We start from the raw sequence: 17224 nt of genomic DNA, 5'->3' as shown, positions 1-17224 counted from the left end.
TTTTACCTATTTTGACTCACTAAGGAATGTTGTATTCTCCATGTCCTTCATCCCCCCGTGTAACTCCAGTATGAGCGGACGTAGCATGAGGAAGGCAATCAGTCATTGCCATTCGCATCTGTGCTGTGCTGTCAACTAGTTAATTAGACTCAATCATTTCCATATTTAATTTCTTCATTCTGACATTCTGGGCACCAAAGAAGTATGTAACATGATACATGAATTTATAATTATGAGTAAAAGAAAGATATACTAGAATAGCTGACAGGTGTCCTATAAATATCACAGTGGCATCTGCTGAGTATAGGGACCTTTAAGGAAGTACAAATATTAGACATGGACATGTTTTATATAATAAGACTAAGCAGTCTGATGGAGCGGATACAATTATATTTTTAATTATTTAAAGGTCTGAGAACAACCCTTAATCAGAATGATGCTCACTCTAAACATGTTGAGTACAATGTCTATTCAATATTTATGAAATAAATAACATGTTCATAGACAGGAAAAAATATGTTTCTGATAATATAGACAGCCCGACCATATAATGTCAGGACATAATAGTTTCACTATGAATATGGATTGAGCATCATCCTCTAGTTTATATATAGCTCATCATAAGTAAGAGCAGTTGCAGTAAGTGGAAAGTTCCCATCGTCAGTATACAAAGATTCATGCTCACTGGGGTTTAATAGTACAGGGCTGTGATATGTTGTCCTATTCTGCATACATGGAAAGTGAACACAGCTTAAGGGTTTAGCAAAATATTGACTAGCTGACTACTATGGTGAATGTAGTTACAATATTTATAAATATATGTTAATAATAATAATATTTTGTATAAAGCAGATTTCATAAACTAACAATTGATCACTATTATTCCAAGACAATGCAACAAAGGCAGATGTTAAACGCCCTTGTTGAGTACACCTTAATAGTGGCAGATAGAGGTATTTAAATCAAGCTCACTAGCTAATCATCTTTATATCATTATTGGATAACTGAACAGGGTTAAAATACCCATATATGGGCAGATACATCCACTCAAACCAATAGGAAAAAAGCTCTTATGTCAAACTTTTCCGCATGTATGTGTGATCAAATTGAAAAGGGTGTCACAATTAATGCAGTCATATAATGACTGCACACACAGTCATAATACTACAGTCATTTCTATATAATCATAGATTTTGATCAAATGAATATGTTCCTGTTTTTGGCCCATGTAAACAATTCACAGTAACCTGATGGCATGTATGAGCGCCTTTAGACCTCACTACATAAAAACTGTTTGAGTCTATTTTTCAGATAAGAAAGAAAAGCCAACACACGTACTTAATATTTATTTAGCATTATCTGTTTTAATGTGGTACTACAGGTAAATGTGAACTGCATTCCCAAGTTAATTAATTTGACCTTGTTGCAGCAAGTAAAATGGCATCTTCTGGATATGTTCATAAATGTAAATATACAGAACAAGGCAGTATAATGACTTGTGCTCATATGTATATCTTAATACAAATTGCAGACAATAAAGAGAAAATATGCTATGGTGGTATATAAAGAAAATTAACTTTAACATAAAATCTTTTTTCTAGAAAAATTTTATTGTACACAATTGCAATTACTGTATTTTCCTTTGTAGTCATATAATTCAAGTGAAAAGACAAAAGTATAATCATTGCTGTTGCATGTACTCTGCTATAGAGATGTTACTACATTACTTGCTGTGTGTAGTTTGTCTAAAAAACTATGGTGTATGTCTCTCTATCTCTCTCTCACTCTCTCATAATTCTCTCTCTCATATCTCTACCAACCCCCTGCTCTGTCAATCATATTCCTGTGTTATAATTGTCTTACAACACAAAAGCTTTCATACACTGCCTAGTGGCCAAGAGAAAATCTGACATTTTAGTCAACTATGTCTAGCATAGGCATTTCCCTGTACTAGGTACAGTCAAGAAAATAACATTCAAGTTTTTTGCACACTGCAATTTTTTTGGAGAGAATGGTTTCCTATCGCAATGTATGCTAACCTTTTTTATGTCTATAGAATGTGGATTTCATGCATCAGGGCCTGGACAAAACATACATTCCACCAAGAAATGAGGGCATCAGCTTATCAGAAACTGGCAGTTGAAAGTTATGTCTACTAAAAAGATTGAGGCTCGCTAATGTGAATTTATTAGGCTTCTCCCCTTAATTATTTTCCATTAACTTAAATAAATGTACAGTTGATTATGTGTTGGTCACTGGTGCTAGTTTCACATGAAGCTTTTGGGGGTATTTCTATAAATCTTGCTGTCAGCTGCATTTAGCCTGTTGTTCTGGAAGGTAAGAGTTTGAATTCCACTGCAGTTCACAAACACTAGTCTGGCAACCACGAGTCTGAAAGTTCATTTGTATTCCAGAAAATGCACATATGCTTAAGCCCATGCTGGAATTAGCAGCCTGTACATTGATTCTGTGAGATCTGGTACAGGTGGGAACACAGCGGTAAGAAAAATCACTATTTTCTATTTTTAATGTAAAATGTAATAAATGCCAACTGTTATTTATTCATTCAATAAAGAGTCAGATCTATTACATGGAGCTATGTAGAAAGTTAGCTGTTTTTGGTTATCCGGAAGCTTTCACCCAGAATGTAGAGAATAATTTATAGCACGTATAAATGTGCTGTAGTAAAATGGTATTGCACCCGCTGGTATGTGCCAACACAATATGTTTAACACTGCACCAAATGCTGTCTGTATATTAGACACTTGAGAAACGGCAGATGGGCTATCATGTTATCTCACACATTTTATCAGACCAGCAGTGGGCAACATATGTACATAACAAGCATGCTTACAATAAGTCTCTATGCATGGCAGTGTAAGACAGCAATGGGTCTCCAACACTTTTCCCCTAATTATCCACTGTTATGGACAGTGTGAGTCAAAAAGACTGGCTGACTCTTATAGTCAGTTGGACGTGATAGGGGATCTTTAGATTCCCAACATCTGCTGGCTCTGCTCTGTAGAGTTTCATTTAGCCATGTCATTAACTAAGAACCAGACAGACAAGTAACATCTACTTATTTAGCATGCATTCAATGTTCATTATGAACCACACCAGATCCAGTATGTGGTACCAAAGTAGGACAAAGCGTTCCTGACCATACTCATTTGTATGCATGCTCAATGATTATTTCACTGCTAGTTTACAACTGCATTTGACAATTATTACCAAACATATGATCCCCATATCTAGATCAGATGCAATAGAAGCTTACATACAATTCCTGATAACAAACTCACCTTTCTACCCAGTTTTTATAACTTGGGATGTCCTTGGCATAGAGAAGTTTGTTAGAAGGCGAATCCTTCCCCAAACGGTGCTCTGAAGTTGAGCATGAGTCCATAAACGTCTGAGCCACCACAGAGAGACAAGCATCTGTAATGCTATTCTTGTGGATGTCAAAGACAAACTGGGGGTTTTTGATGACATTCACCCAGAATCTCAACGGCAAGCTAGCAAGAAAAACAAAGCATATTATTGCAAATCATTGTTTACTTCCAATTCTAAACACAGTACAGCAAATGCTTCTGGATACACAGGTTGAAGTACTAACACTATTGGAGAAACGTACTAAGGTGCAAAATTTTGGGTCCACAGCGCAAATGTTGTTCTAGGACTATTTTTATGTAAATATGCCCATTGTATAGGAAGGATACAGATTTGTTGGCTAAAATGATGGTGTCTACACGGTTACAAAATTAGCATATTCTGATGGGAGGAGCAGACAGATGGGAGTGTTGCTAACTGAACATGTATGTTGCACTTGTGAACCTCATTTTACACTAACATCCAATAACAAGGTTTTGATTGACAACATATTTAAATGATATATAAGAGCTGGGGGTAAATGTATGATGCTGCGATTTTTTCAACTCGCTGGAAATCGGCGACTTTGCAGCTAAAATTTAAAGCGGCGATGGCTTGTAAAGGTAAATTTGCTTTAAATTTTAGCTGCAACGTCGCAGATGTCCGGCGAGTTGAAAAAATCGCAGCATCATACATTTACCCCCTGATGTGAGTGCATTTATGGGTGGTGTTCCCTGGATTGTGGCCAATGCAGAGCATTTCTCACTACAAAAGGACTTGTTTTGAGACATCGGAGGTTTGTACCTTCCAGTTGCCCATTTTAACAGAAGGATATTTTTACTAATGGAATGAAAATTATGGATCAAATGTTCGTTAGTAAAATGTAAGAAACACAGTCCCAATGTTGCTTCGCTGTCATGGCTGTTTTAAGACACTAATGAGGCTGAACTGAGGAGTATTTTGGGAGAAAATTGTAGATGTTGAAATTAATAAAGGGGTTGAGCATAAAGTGATAGTAGCTAGACTTTGAAGGACCATTTTTACTACTTTCACCATGTTTACAACAGACCTGCAGTCCCACAAGAGCAGGTGCAGACTGAGCTTACTGGGCAGTTCTGGAATAAACGGAATGTGGGGTTCACCTTGTTATGTGAGATGTGGACAATTAGATGTGTTTGTGCTAAATAAAATGCTATGCTTACTTTGCAGTTCATAAATGACATTTAATGTCTGAGCACTCTTTTACAGTGTTCAGAACATACATTTATTTCATTACAAATGAAACAATATCTATAGTAACACAGCATGTAATGATACATAATGTAAGCTCTCTAATGAGCAGGGTCCTTCATATCCTCTGTTTTCATATCTGTGTTTATTTTGTCTACCTTGTATGTCCTGTTTTATGTATGTCCTGTTTTCCCTACTGTACGGTGCTGCAGAGCACTGTGGCGCCTTACAAATCTACGATAATAATAATACATAATACACAAATAAGTTTTTTAATCTGCATGCTGGTTATCTTGGGAGATACAACCAACAAGTGTAGCATGTGTGGTACTACTCAAAAATGAACAATTCCTTTAAAGCCATGTTAAGGTGCCCCTTCCCTTTATGAAGCTAGCATACTGACTTGGAGGAGAAGTACCTATAACTGTCTACTGTTATATGGGACAGCTGCCATGCATTAGAATTTCCCATCTTCCATTGCAGGAGTTGTGGCAACAAGTAAGGCCACAAAACAGAGTATGATTTACTCAATAGTGGTGGAAACTTTCTACCATCTTGCTCATTTTCAACACTACTTTTAAATCAAGTTTGGTAATACCTTACAAATTAAAAATGTCTTTTAATGGTTAACTAGAAGTATTATGGATTAAAAACAAATATATTTTATTGATTTATTTTAATTATTGACTATTTGTTTCTGTTTTCTTTGTTGATGTTTAGCAGTGCAGCATTTGCATTTGCTAAGATCAATAATAACATAAACAAATACATTGTTTAACGGAATTAGAGCAATTTATTTTAAACATTATGTAATTTCAATCTCACCTCTATACATAGGTTAAACATATAGCAATATATCTGCATCCTTATGTTCAAAGTGCTGCAATAAACTGGTAGTTAACGTAACCTCTCTAGTCTCTTTAGACAATAACTACAAGCAGAACAATGAGACTGTGGGATTTTTCCTGTCACTAGTGACACGGAGCTGGATCAGTACACAGCAGTGACATGTACACACAGCCTGGGCACCAATAAATGTCTGACTAATGAAGCATTAGCATATTATTAACATTATCTGCGCTTTTAATCTCAAACTGATTGCAGCCACTCAGGCTAAATGAGCAGGAGGTTTATTTGAAGGGGTGTAGGGAGGGGAGAGAGGAAATGAAGAAATTATCTCCTTGCAATCAGATTAAATTAACTTTGACTCGCTTCTTATAGACCTCCTCATCAATGAGCCTGCAATACAAGTTTCAGTAAGCTCTTGATCATGGGAGAATATATATTGTCATCCTCAATCACCAATTCAGTGGTGGTGCTTGGCAGTGTGAGATACAGATCTTGCATAACTAAACATTAACAATTCAAGTCCCACCTCCACATTGATATTACACTTGTTAAGATATGTATTTCCTTACAGTAGTAACATATTAATTATGCTTATAGAATATGCATCAGTTACTAATGCTGGAATTTACAGATTATTTACTTACACGCAAGGCATTTGATACGTGACTATAAAGCACATAGTTAATTTTAACGTAAAAAAATTGATTTGTTTTTTATTATTGTTATTTTTATCTGTGTTGTATTGAATGGTTGATTATAATATGAAGGTTGAGTAATAGACCAGTACCCAGAGCTGCTGCACCCAGGCTTAACGGTGTAGCAATATATATTTGTAGGGACATTGTTCAGCAAGGGAGTAATACTAGTGAGGAGCCAGAGCAGTTGTATAAGGGGCTACAGCAGTGTAATTTGCTGTCATAGTCTGTGTGATTGACTTTTCAGTGGTGGGTGGTCAGAGTTTATAACCTAAATCAGAATGCTCATTACTCATCTTGTAAAGGAGGCTATCTATGTATTATTGCAGTGAGATTGTTTCGCTAAAAGTTTATAGTTTATGGTGGTCATGCAGGATATAATGGTTCAGTTCTAATATCGGTGCAAGCAATATACTGTAAGGCATGGGGATCAATCAGAGTAACATATGTAAATTACTAATAATGGTACAGCAAATTAGATCATATCATACAGACAGCAAGGCAATTTAAGGATTATGAGTAAATATCTGTAGATCATATACATAAAGGGGCATACTAACATAAACTGTATTTTGCATGTCTTCTACCAATGCAGGTTATAAAGGAGCTAACTCTTGTTAGAGTAAGACATACAGACCCACTTACCAATTGCTCTTCCAGGTGTGTCGGACATGAGGATCATGAATATTATGCTTGTCTGCTTGCTCATCCAAGAAATCAAACATATACTTGATGGCAAGGGGGAGAGCACTTCCTCGATGTGCAGTGCTGAATATGGTCTCAAACAAATCATCCACAAACTTCTGTAAGGTCCCCTGGTTCAAAAAGAGAAGGAAAACACTGTAAGAACTTTAGCAAAGAAATCAACAAATAATTTGTGTCTTCTGAGTTAATATGATATAGCTGACTCTATTGCCTTCATGTATCACCTGCAGACACTTACCTACAGACAACTATCAACAATGACAGGGAACGTAATACAGAGAACCATGAATCTGAGAGAGAAAAGCTAAACAGAGAACAGCTATAGATCTCTCTACCACGGAGTGGCACTTATTCAAAAATTAAAAGTTCACTCTTGCAAAACTGATGACAACTACACCTTCCTTTATGATTAAATATAAGTGTAAATTCTACACAGTTACACAACGTTGTACAGGGAGTATCTGATCATTTACATCCCTCCCTTCTCAATTGGAGCTTCAAGTCTAAATTCCCTACCACACTCACCAACTAGGGTCCATTCTTGTCAGCAGCCAATTAATCTACCTGTATGTTTTTGGATTGAGGGATTAAACTGGAGCACCCAGTCACCCAGAAAATTGGCACATAGTTTTTACCTGCTCTTTTTTGTGAGCACTTTAAGCTATGTACTGGTCTGCCAAAATCTTAACTAAAACTGTTAACAAGTTTAATCACTTATGAGCTTTATTCTGGTGCAAATATATTGTACAATGTTTGACTGGTGAGTGAGATAAGTATGTATATTATGGCATAATAAGAACTAAAATAAAATTATGTACTAAACAAAAAATGGTAATCAAACTGTTTTATCAAGATGAAAAATAATTTTTGGGTACAGCGAAGGATTGAATTTAATCAAAGCTGCATTATGACAACACCTGCTTGCGTTATGCAAGGTTTACGGATATGAATATTCTAGTTCTAAACACACCTGCACTTTGTGAATTCCTTTTGCATACCATTCAGCCAACAGGCTACGTAACAGAAATATTTTTCATTCATTCGGGAATGTACTTGGGGAATGTATTTTATAAAAAATAAGTCTACACTGTTTATAGTTTTACTGGTAGCAGGGAAGATTGCATTGCATGACACTGCAAAGAGACTTTCAACTGAAGTGAAAATATGGGTTTTAAAACATTATTATAAACTGTAAAATTATTATTTGCCACTCATAACTTTTAGCTGTAAGCATATTACGAACAAAGTTCATATTACACGTATTCAATAGTATTAATTCGCAGATAATATGGCCAAGTCCTTGGGCACAAAAGAGCAGAAGAGAGTAGGTGCGCAGATTTCATGCAGAAGTGTATTTAGAGATACACTCACAGACTCCTGTAGTGTTGGCACAAACAGAGTGGGGATCTGCCCGAAAAAGCTTCTACTAGCACTAGGTTAGGTCCCCCTGTCATACTGTCCCACAGCCCAAGCTTTTTCAGCATGGGGGTGATTTCACTAGGGGAATCAGGTCTGCAAACAAAAGTGGGCCCCCCATCCCCTAGGAAAAACAGCCCTGTGCTGAAAGTGGTAGGGCTCTTCCCAACACCCCTGCCAGTGTGTGTTCGGGAAATAAATGGCTGAAAGATAGAACAATCTGCATTTTCTTCTTAAACTGTGTGGGTACGCTGGAACTAGTAGAACCTATGACTGCCAGGCAAGGTGGCCCTCTTTTACCCATACCCAAAATCCAGGGGGCGACCCTCTTATTTCTTTTAGCTTTTAATTCATTGGGAAAAAATAAATAAATAAATAAAGACAAAGACTATCTCTGTAAGACGCACCAATGTGAATGACAAGCCTCCCAGCTAGTCATTAACTCACCAAACAGAGCGGCTTCGTTCTGATTGTTTAGAACATGAGAAAGCTGCTCTGACTGGTTAGGAAGTCCTAAACCTAAAGTGGTAGATACAACGTACTGCATTCAGTTCTACAACCAAGACAACAATATGGTCCGGCAGACATGAGTATGCTGGCACCAGCATATCCAAGCACTTTATGACTACCAGCGCTTGCTGGGACTAGACGTGCCGCAGGAAAAAAAGCAGACTTTTTAACAATATATTACCACTTACATGGGTGTTGGGAGAAGCCCTAGTGCTTTCAGAACAGGACATCTTTTTCTATGGAGGAGATCCACATTTTTTTACGCGGCCTGATTCCATTATAGAATTCTGAACATGCTCGGGCTGTGTGACATTATGGCATGGGGACCCCAAGCTCTGGTGACATGGCCTGACAACTTGCAGCAGTCACCTTTAACATAGTAAGATACATGCAGCTCAGCATAAACATATAGGGCCTGAGATATTAAGGAGAGCAAAGCAGAAAAAGTTTGCTACTGGACAAACCATGTTACAATACAAGGGGTGCAAATTAGTTTATCATTTTGAACATAAGTTAAAAAGTGACTGTTTTTTCACGTAGCACACAAATACAAATTTTTATACTGCAATTTTCAGTTGATCTAGGACATGCCCTACCCCAACTATAAGTTTGCCCCCACATTTTAAATTCACCTCCCCCTACATTGCAATATGGTTTGGCCCAGGAGCAAAGTTACTTATTTTTTTGCTTTTCGCTCCTTAATGACTCAGGCCCATATTGTCCTCTTTTTTTTTCCGACACATTTTACTTCTGCATATTGTACATAAAGTGCGTCCAACTCTACATATTGCCCTGAGTCAGGTTAATGTTAATGTCACAAAGGTGGAAGTGGCAGAATGTGGACATATAAACTGAATGTAGGAGACAAAAGATTATAAGAGAGAGAATGAGCTTAAGTGACAGTTCCATCAAACTTACACTAAATGATTTTCGCTTTTACCATGGCTTTACACATTCACATGTAGTCAGTTATGGTTAAGCTATGGTTGCCTTTTACTAGGTTTAGGTTAAAAAACATAAGTCCAGGAGGAGAGAGTCAATTTTGGCCTAACATACTTACATTCAGGGGCAGGCTGGGCTGGGGGCAAGGGGGCATTTGTCCCCAAGGCTGGTCTCATAGTGGGCTACCTTAGGCTGGGTCACTGGGCTACCTGCATTTTTTGCCTTTAAAATGTTCCTAATAGGCTATTGAGTCGAGTTCTGCCCCCCCGGGCTAAAATTTGTCAGCCCTCCCCTGCTTATAGAACCACTGCATGTGAGCATGCAGAACCTGTAGTACCATGAAGCACTGTGTTGTACCACTTACTTTGAACAAGCTAATCATGATAAATTAAATTAATACTTAATGTAATTAAATGGTGTAAAGATGGCTGCCTCTTCTGCAGTGTGTGTCTATACTACAGAATATAAATCCTGTGCTGACAGAATAATGTTAGGGGTGTGGCCGATGTGAAATTCAGTTGCTGGCATTTAAGAAATGTGAAGTCAACAGAGTAAAGTTATAGAGCTGTCATGCAATCATTCATCATGTAAAAATTCTTGTAGAGAGAGACAAAGCTTCTTCAAAAATATGTCTTTTACTTGTCTGACTGCGTTCTGAGTGCTTTGTGAAAGGTCTGTCCCTGCCAATCACTATTTTGTGTTATTACTTTGTGATTATGATGAAAACTGAACATCTTTACATTTAGCTGCCTGTTTCCATTCACTAAGACATAACAAAAGACAAACCAAGCAAGACATAAAATAAATGCAGACAAGTACAGTCAGGGACAAGGGAAATATGTGTATGTTAAAAATGTAGCATTAAGATTACTACTGCAATACCATAAATGTTACAAATATGGAGAAATATGAAAACAGGAGAATAAGGCTGGTTACCAACTGGCATTGAGAAAATACCAGTGACACTGCATAAGACTGTCTTCGGGCAATAGAGAACACTCCATTAACCCCAATGCGTTTACATGCATCAAGGGAATAGAGAAGGAAGCATCCTAAAAGGCATGGGACCAATAGCTTCCATTCCTTTAACCATTAAAATACACTAGTAAACACATCATTTTGAAAAGAGGATGGGAGGGGCAGAGATCACACAGCCCTGGTGTCATCTCCCTTTAATCTGCATGCGTGCTGGGACTTTTCTGTAAGCCAAGAGCATTCGTGCATAGTGTAGGCGCTTACATGTACCAGAGCTAATCACCACTCAAAGCAGAAGAGCAGTGATTGGTTCACTCTAGTGAAGTTTTATTTTAGTAGACAGACTAGATAAAAATATTATCCAGTAAGTTCTATTTAATTTTTCCATTCTCTACCTCTAATTAACAATATATTTATTTGATATGATGGAGCTTTTCTATTTTCAAATCTGTATTTGTTTTTATTTAATTTAGCAAATCTTTCCAGATGCTGTGAAACTACTACTGCAACCATTTCCTGCTTGATCTAGTAGTTCTGCAGCAAATGGAAATAAATGTATGTGGTATGAATGAGGGTGTGTATTGTTTTTATTAGGGTTTTATTATTTTTATTAAAAGTATGTGGTTGTTAAGAGGGTGTTGTGGTTTATTTAATATTTTGTACTGTGGAACTACAGGTCCCAGCCAGCTGTAGGTGTCAGGGCATGTTGGCACTTGTGGTTCTCCAAGTGCCAGCATGCTCTGGCTGCCATGGGTATGCTAGTGCTTTTAGCTATACAAGTATCAGCATGCCCCCAGTGTTTATGTCAGCCCGGGCTGGCTGGGACTTGTAGTTCCACAAAACAAAATGGCGTCTGTTTATAATCCCCATTTATTACCCTATACCCACCGCCCAGGGGTGTAGGAAGAGTCCTAGTGCATTCAGCAATAGGCTGGGTGTCCCTATAGGGGGGGCAGGTGTAAGTACCGACTGATAGTGATGGCTGACATAGCAAAGTCTTTGCTTTAAAAACTACACGTATGCATGCCATTAGTTAGCACAGAACATCTGTACACAAGATTATAAAAATGTATTATATATACAGTACACATTAAGAACATCCTGAATTATTCATTTAATGTAAAAAATAAATAAAAACACATTTTTTTTATTTTTATTTTATAGAATATTTTTTGGATGGTTTCTGATGGGACTTTATATTGCACATATGCATGTGCACATCCTGCACTGTGTTTTGTCTGTCTACATAATGCAAGTAACGTTTATTCAGAGTGTACTTATACATAGAGTCAAATGGAAACATATCTTGAGCATAGTTGCCAATTCCGCTTATAACAAGCGGAATTGGGCTTCTTTTTTTGTGAAGTTGCGGGGTTTTTTTTCACTGCCGCGGGTAGCTTGTTTTTGGGCTTGGACACGTTCTCCAAGTCCTCAGGCTGCATTATCATTTTTTTTTTCCTCTATTACCATTTTGGGATTGGTGCATTCAGTTTTGGGTTTTTTTGTGGGCGGGTTGTGCAGCGAATTCCTCCAATGAAGTGGTGCTTTGTGGGTTGGCGGAGTCTGAGGAGGACCTGGAATAGATCACGGGAAGACGGATCTACAGCAACCTACTGAGATAAGTGCTGTGACAGACACACAATCGCTGCACTTATAGCAGGTAACACAGCTATATAACACCCTCCTCTCCCATTCAGTAAGCTGCTCACGTCAGACGACTGCTTTCAGAGCCCTATTTTATACTGTTATATCATGGGGCTGTGTGTTATAGACATACCAGTGTCCTAAATTACAACATTTGCTTTTTCATTTGCCCTATCAGTGTATAAATGTGTCCTCTTCTGTTTATAAAGGTTTTCTAAATGGAGATTCAGTGTAGAAATTAGTGTTATAGAAAAGGACGGTCCCCTGTAAGTTGGGCTTTTTAGGATTGGTTTGGGCTTGTTCTGGGCTTGTTTTTCATTTCATAGTTGGCAACCCTGATCTTGAGGTCTGCTTGTATTTGAATAGAGTTTAACCTAGGCTCATGTTCCATGCTCGTTTTTTAAAAGCAAGTTGCGTACAGATTGCTTTCGAAGATGAATCCGGCCCTGTATGTCTACATTCACCATGAGATTTAGACCTATCAAACATCTATACATTTAATTATCTTAGATATTGTTACATACCTTGGTAGCTAGTAATCTCGTTAAGTAGATTTCGGACACCATTTTACTTCCTCTGTCTCCTTCCTTTTGGTCTCCATGTTCATGGTTCTTCACTAAATGCCAAACTTTAACCCCACTCTCTAAATCCGGTGTTATCATGGGAGTACGTGAACGAAGGCTGTCAGGACTTCCAGTATACTTGATCATATTCTCTGTAACAGACAACAACAATCATCATTTAATCAGAATAATCAAAATTTCCATACAAATTTCAATGTGAAGATGATCCACAAAGTGACTTTCACAAGGTCACTAACTTATTTACGAATGATCTTTAAAGGGATGGTTGCCAAATATGCGAATCAATACTAAAGCTAAACTAGAACAATCAATCCCCATCATATTTCATGAAAACAAGATGCAATCCTCATTTACACATTTGTGTATGAAAGCTAGAGTATAATAGATTTCAAGCTTGAAGCTATCTATTCTGGTTATGTTCATAGAGAATAAAGCATGACAGAGTGGAATGACTAACTGAAAGAAAAGTAAAGGCATAGCATAGCTGAGGGAATTATAGTTTAATTGGTATATTGTTTTTGTTTATAATCAATGCCTAGGACAAAGAAGCACAGCAAAGTATCAGCGTCCACAAAGTATGTTGCTGCAGCAGTGTAATTACAGGCAGACACAGCAATGTGCATGAGAAAGTGAATATGGCATAAATCCAAAGTGGGTGGGTAACAAAGTTGTGATAAAGGATCCAAGAAACAATACAATTTACAGAAACAAACATTATAAACAATACAACAGCTAAAACAAATAATACACCTAATAAAAATATATATATATATTTTTTTTAGGTTAAGGAACATTGGTCAATTTCAAATGAATTTAAACTCTGGCTCTCCAATATTACATCTTCTTGTGTCATCAATCTCTCTACCGATCTTGACAGTAATATAGCAATTTACACTGCTGCTGCAATATGAATTACATTTACAGTCCATGGGGATCATTTACAAAGGAAGATCATTTTTTTTGCCTTTATGATGTCACTTGACTGTTTTGTGCCCATTTTATTGTGTTTTACATCACTATACACACACTTGTGTTGCAAGGTAGTGGCTTCTGTGAATGACGGGGGAGAATTGGGAAACTCCAACTGATTCTAATCTCAATGTAGTTCTGTAGTTCTTCTAAATCACTAAAAATATTTTTTTTTTGTCTGTAAAAAAAAACTATGAAGAGTGGAGATAGGGCAAACTTAAAGGCATTTATGACACTGTAGGGCATTTCAGCTGGTTCTCCTCACACCAAATTTTTTTTAGCACAACTTTGAAAGTAGCATAATCAATAACTTATTTATTACTTTCAATGGGGCGCTATATGCTCAGTCTAGTTCATACCTACCAACTTTCTGATCTTCAAATCCGGGAGCCTGCGGAGGAGGTGGGCGTAACGGGGGCGGGGCTCCAAAATGTGCGTTATTTTGGATCCGCCCCCATGACGTAATGATGCAAAACGCGTCATTTGACAGCGGGGGGTGGGGCCAAACACCGCGATTCACGGGGAATCGCGGCGTTTGGGACTTAATTCTGCCCACTTCACTAGGAAGTGGACAGAATTATCCAGATGCGGGAGATTGCCACACTCTCCCGGGAGTCCGGGAGACTTTTGCAAAATGCGGGAGTCTCCCGGACATTCCGGGAGAGTTGGCAAGTATGGTCTAGTTGCTTACTACTAACAACATACTGTATAATGAGACACACACATACAAATATATTTCACATCTAAAGATACATGTATAAAACCACTGATTAAAGACAGCCCTCATATTCCATTATTTTATCCCTTAGGGTAGATCATGAGGGCAGTAGTAACAAAAGTGAAAACAGGATAAGTTTTACAATTCATATGGCACAGAGACCCACGTTCAGAGCAGTCTCATAAATATCACATGACCACGAGTGCCGGAAAAAGAAAGCATGACAAACAATGTTGATATAAGCAGTTAGATACAAGCATCGATATACAGTGGCTTGGAAAAGTATTCAAATCCCTAAAAGTCTACAGATTTGTCTGTATTACAAATGACACTTACATAGATTATTCCAGACAGTAATTTTTATTTTGTGAACCAGTAGGCTCTTAAAGAACATTTTCAAACTATATTCATCATTTAAAACAAAACAAAAAAACAAAAAAATTAAGTCTTTAGTTCTTGAAATTTTGTGACATTAACCACAAGAGAAGCAAATGCTGTAATCTGGGCCAGAAGAGTCTGTAGAAACAAGAAGATATCGAGATCCCAAAAAATTAATAAACAATCAGCATCAGCTGAAATGCATCAGCAAAATCTGATAAGGAGGCAATGTGCACACATTTTAAGAGGATGATGAAAAGATAATAAACAAAGAAACATAAAATTAATGGAAATTGGCTATATATAAATCCACATTCTAAGGAATTAGTAGTATGATGAGTTAACCACATGGGTGGAACTCTGCTTTGCTGGCACTATAGCTAAATTTGGGTAGTAGCCCTGCATTAGTGCATGCACAGCCGAGGCCAGGGTCTGATTAAGGTTTCAGGCCAACCTAGGCTAATACACTCATAGTGCTCCCTCGCCTTTCACACCAGGCTACGCGCTAAGTAAAAATGAACTCTTCCTTAATTTAAAATCCAACTCCCCCTCCCCCAACTTTCATGTTCCTACATTTTCAAAACTCAGCTCCACTTGGCTTTCTGAAAGGATAATGGTAATCTTTGTCACTTATTCCATTTTCATAAAAATCAGGACTGTATAGGAGAACAGAGGCATGAACGAGCGCTGCTGAGGGTGTAGCTGTGAAGGTGGAGGGGGCGCTGTCATGCCTGCATCTGTCGCCACTCTTGTCTCTCCTACTCTCATATCCTCAATTGCCCGTCCGTGGACAACTTGTTTTCTTCAGCGTTTCCCAGAGGCATGTGTCAATATTAAAACCTTAATATATTTTCGATTCATGTTTTCTTTTAACTTTGGATAACACAACTATTCTCTTATATTTTAAAATGACTTTCAGTTTACACATCTCCCTGTCACAATTTTGAACATCCCCTCCCCCTAAAAGGCATGCGCTGTAGGCCACAGCCTAGTGAGCCTTATGGATAATCATACCCTGTACATGCACCTCTCAGAAGAGCACTCTGCTTTGCTCATTTCAGAGCAGAGAGGTAGCATCGAGGTGAGATGGGCGGCCCCATATAGAGAGCACACCCCACACCCACTGTAGTTCCGCTACAGATTACTCATAAAGATAATGGTGGCATAAGGCACTAAAACAGATGACAAAACACATTTAAATAGAAACAAGGAGGTGAAAGAATCATTTGATGTATGGATAACAGATACAATGGTTTGAAATGATTAGCTCTGTACCTTACCTACCACATAATCATCTTCTACAAGGTGGTAAAGAGTGGAATCCCATCTCTGTTCAGCTGCTGGAACGACTGAGTCAGAGCATATGTTGAAAGACAATTCTGACCAACAAGCTTTATCTATGTCACTATACATAAATTTGATATCTGAGAGCAACCAGAGCAGCTATTGCTCAGGCTTGGAAGCAGCCTCTCCCCCCACCGCTGGCCAGGGTGATCTCTAAAGTTAACTTCAACTTCGAAATGGAAACCTTAGGTGTCCCATACTCTACGTCAACATCCTCCCCGCTGATTAAGTGGAGAGCTTGGCACAACTATGTTACTGATGGGGAGGGAGCCCCATCATGTTTTCTACCCTCGCCCTCGACTGAAGCTGATGACTGATATTGTTTTTGTTGATATGCGATATATTGGTTAAGTTTATGGTATATGCCAAATAGTCAGATATGCATGGTTTTGTTTCTGTATGCTTTCGGGAGCATTGTGTTCCATCCCCTTTATGTACCCTTCCCCCTTTTTTTTTCTTCTGTACCCCTTTTGAAAAAATGTGAAAAAACCAATAAAAATTTTATTCGTTAAAAAAAAAAAAAAAAAAAAAATGTGATATCTGAAGCCATCTTACTTGCCTTTGTCACCTAAAAATTACCAGTTATGGTTAGGTAATTGATGGAGCATTCAATTTAGACTATGTTATATTTATGTGACAGGGAAATTTCTATTACAGTTGAGGAAAGTGTAGCTGGTGGACCAGTGATTTAGCATACTGCTTGTGCTTAGATTGCAACACTGGGCATCAAGTGAACAGTATTCTGGTCCCTAGAGACTTCCCGAAACCCAACGCTCACCCAGAGTTGGAATGCCAGAGCCCCAATCTGCATGGTACTAGTACTTTCGTTTCTGGATATTTTGATGAACAGATCACTAATGAGTGGCCAAGCCCCTCCTTTGGTGATCTCCATGGCT

At 38.0% G+C, this 17224-nt stretch overlaps 1 protein-coding gene across 1 annotated transcript in view; it reads right to left on the bottom strand.

Annotated features, from left to right (window-relative positions):
- PLXNA4 (plexin A4) overlaps positions 1-17224 on the bottom strand; it is a 591306-nt gene that overhangs the window by 10108 nt on the left and 563974 nt on the right. The window contains exons 28-30 of the mRNA XM_075208549.1: positions 12860-13050; positions 6789-6958; positions 3303-3515 (exon numbers count right to left, since the gene is read on the bottom strand). Coding sequence (XP_075064650.1) covers positions 3303-3515; positions 6789-6958; positions 12860-13050 — 574 coding nt within the window. The remainder of the gene's footprint in view (positions 1-3302; positions 3516-6788; positions 6959-12859; positions 13051-17224) is intronic.

Source organism: Mixophyes fleayi, chromosome 4, assembly GCF_038048845.1.
Source record: "Mixophyes fleayi isolate aMixFle1 chromosome 4, aMixFle1.hap1, whole genome shotgun sequence".
Classification (NCBI taxonomy): Eukaryota; Metazoa; Chordata; class Amphibia; order Anura; family Limnodynastidae; genus Mixophyes; species Mixophyes fleayi.
Note: the sequence above shows the minus strand (reverse complement) of the source record. Positions and strands in the feature narration are given on the sequence as shown.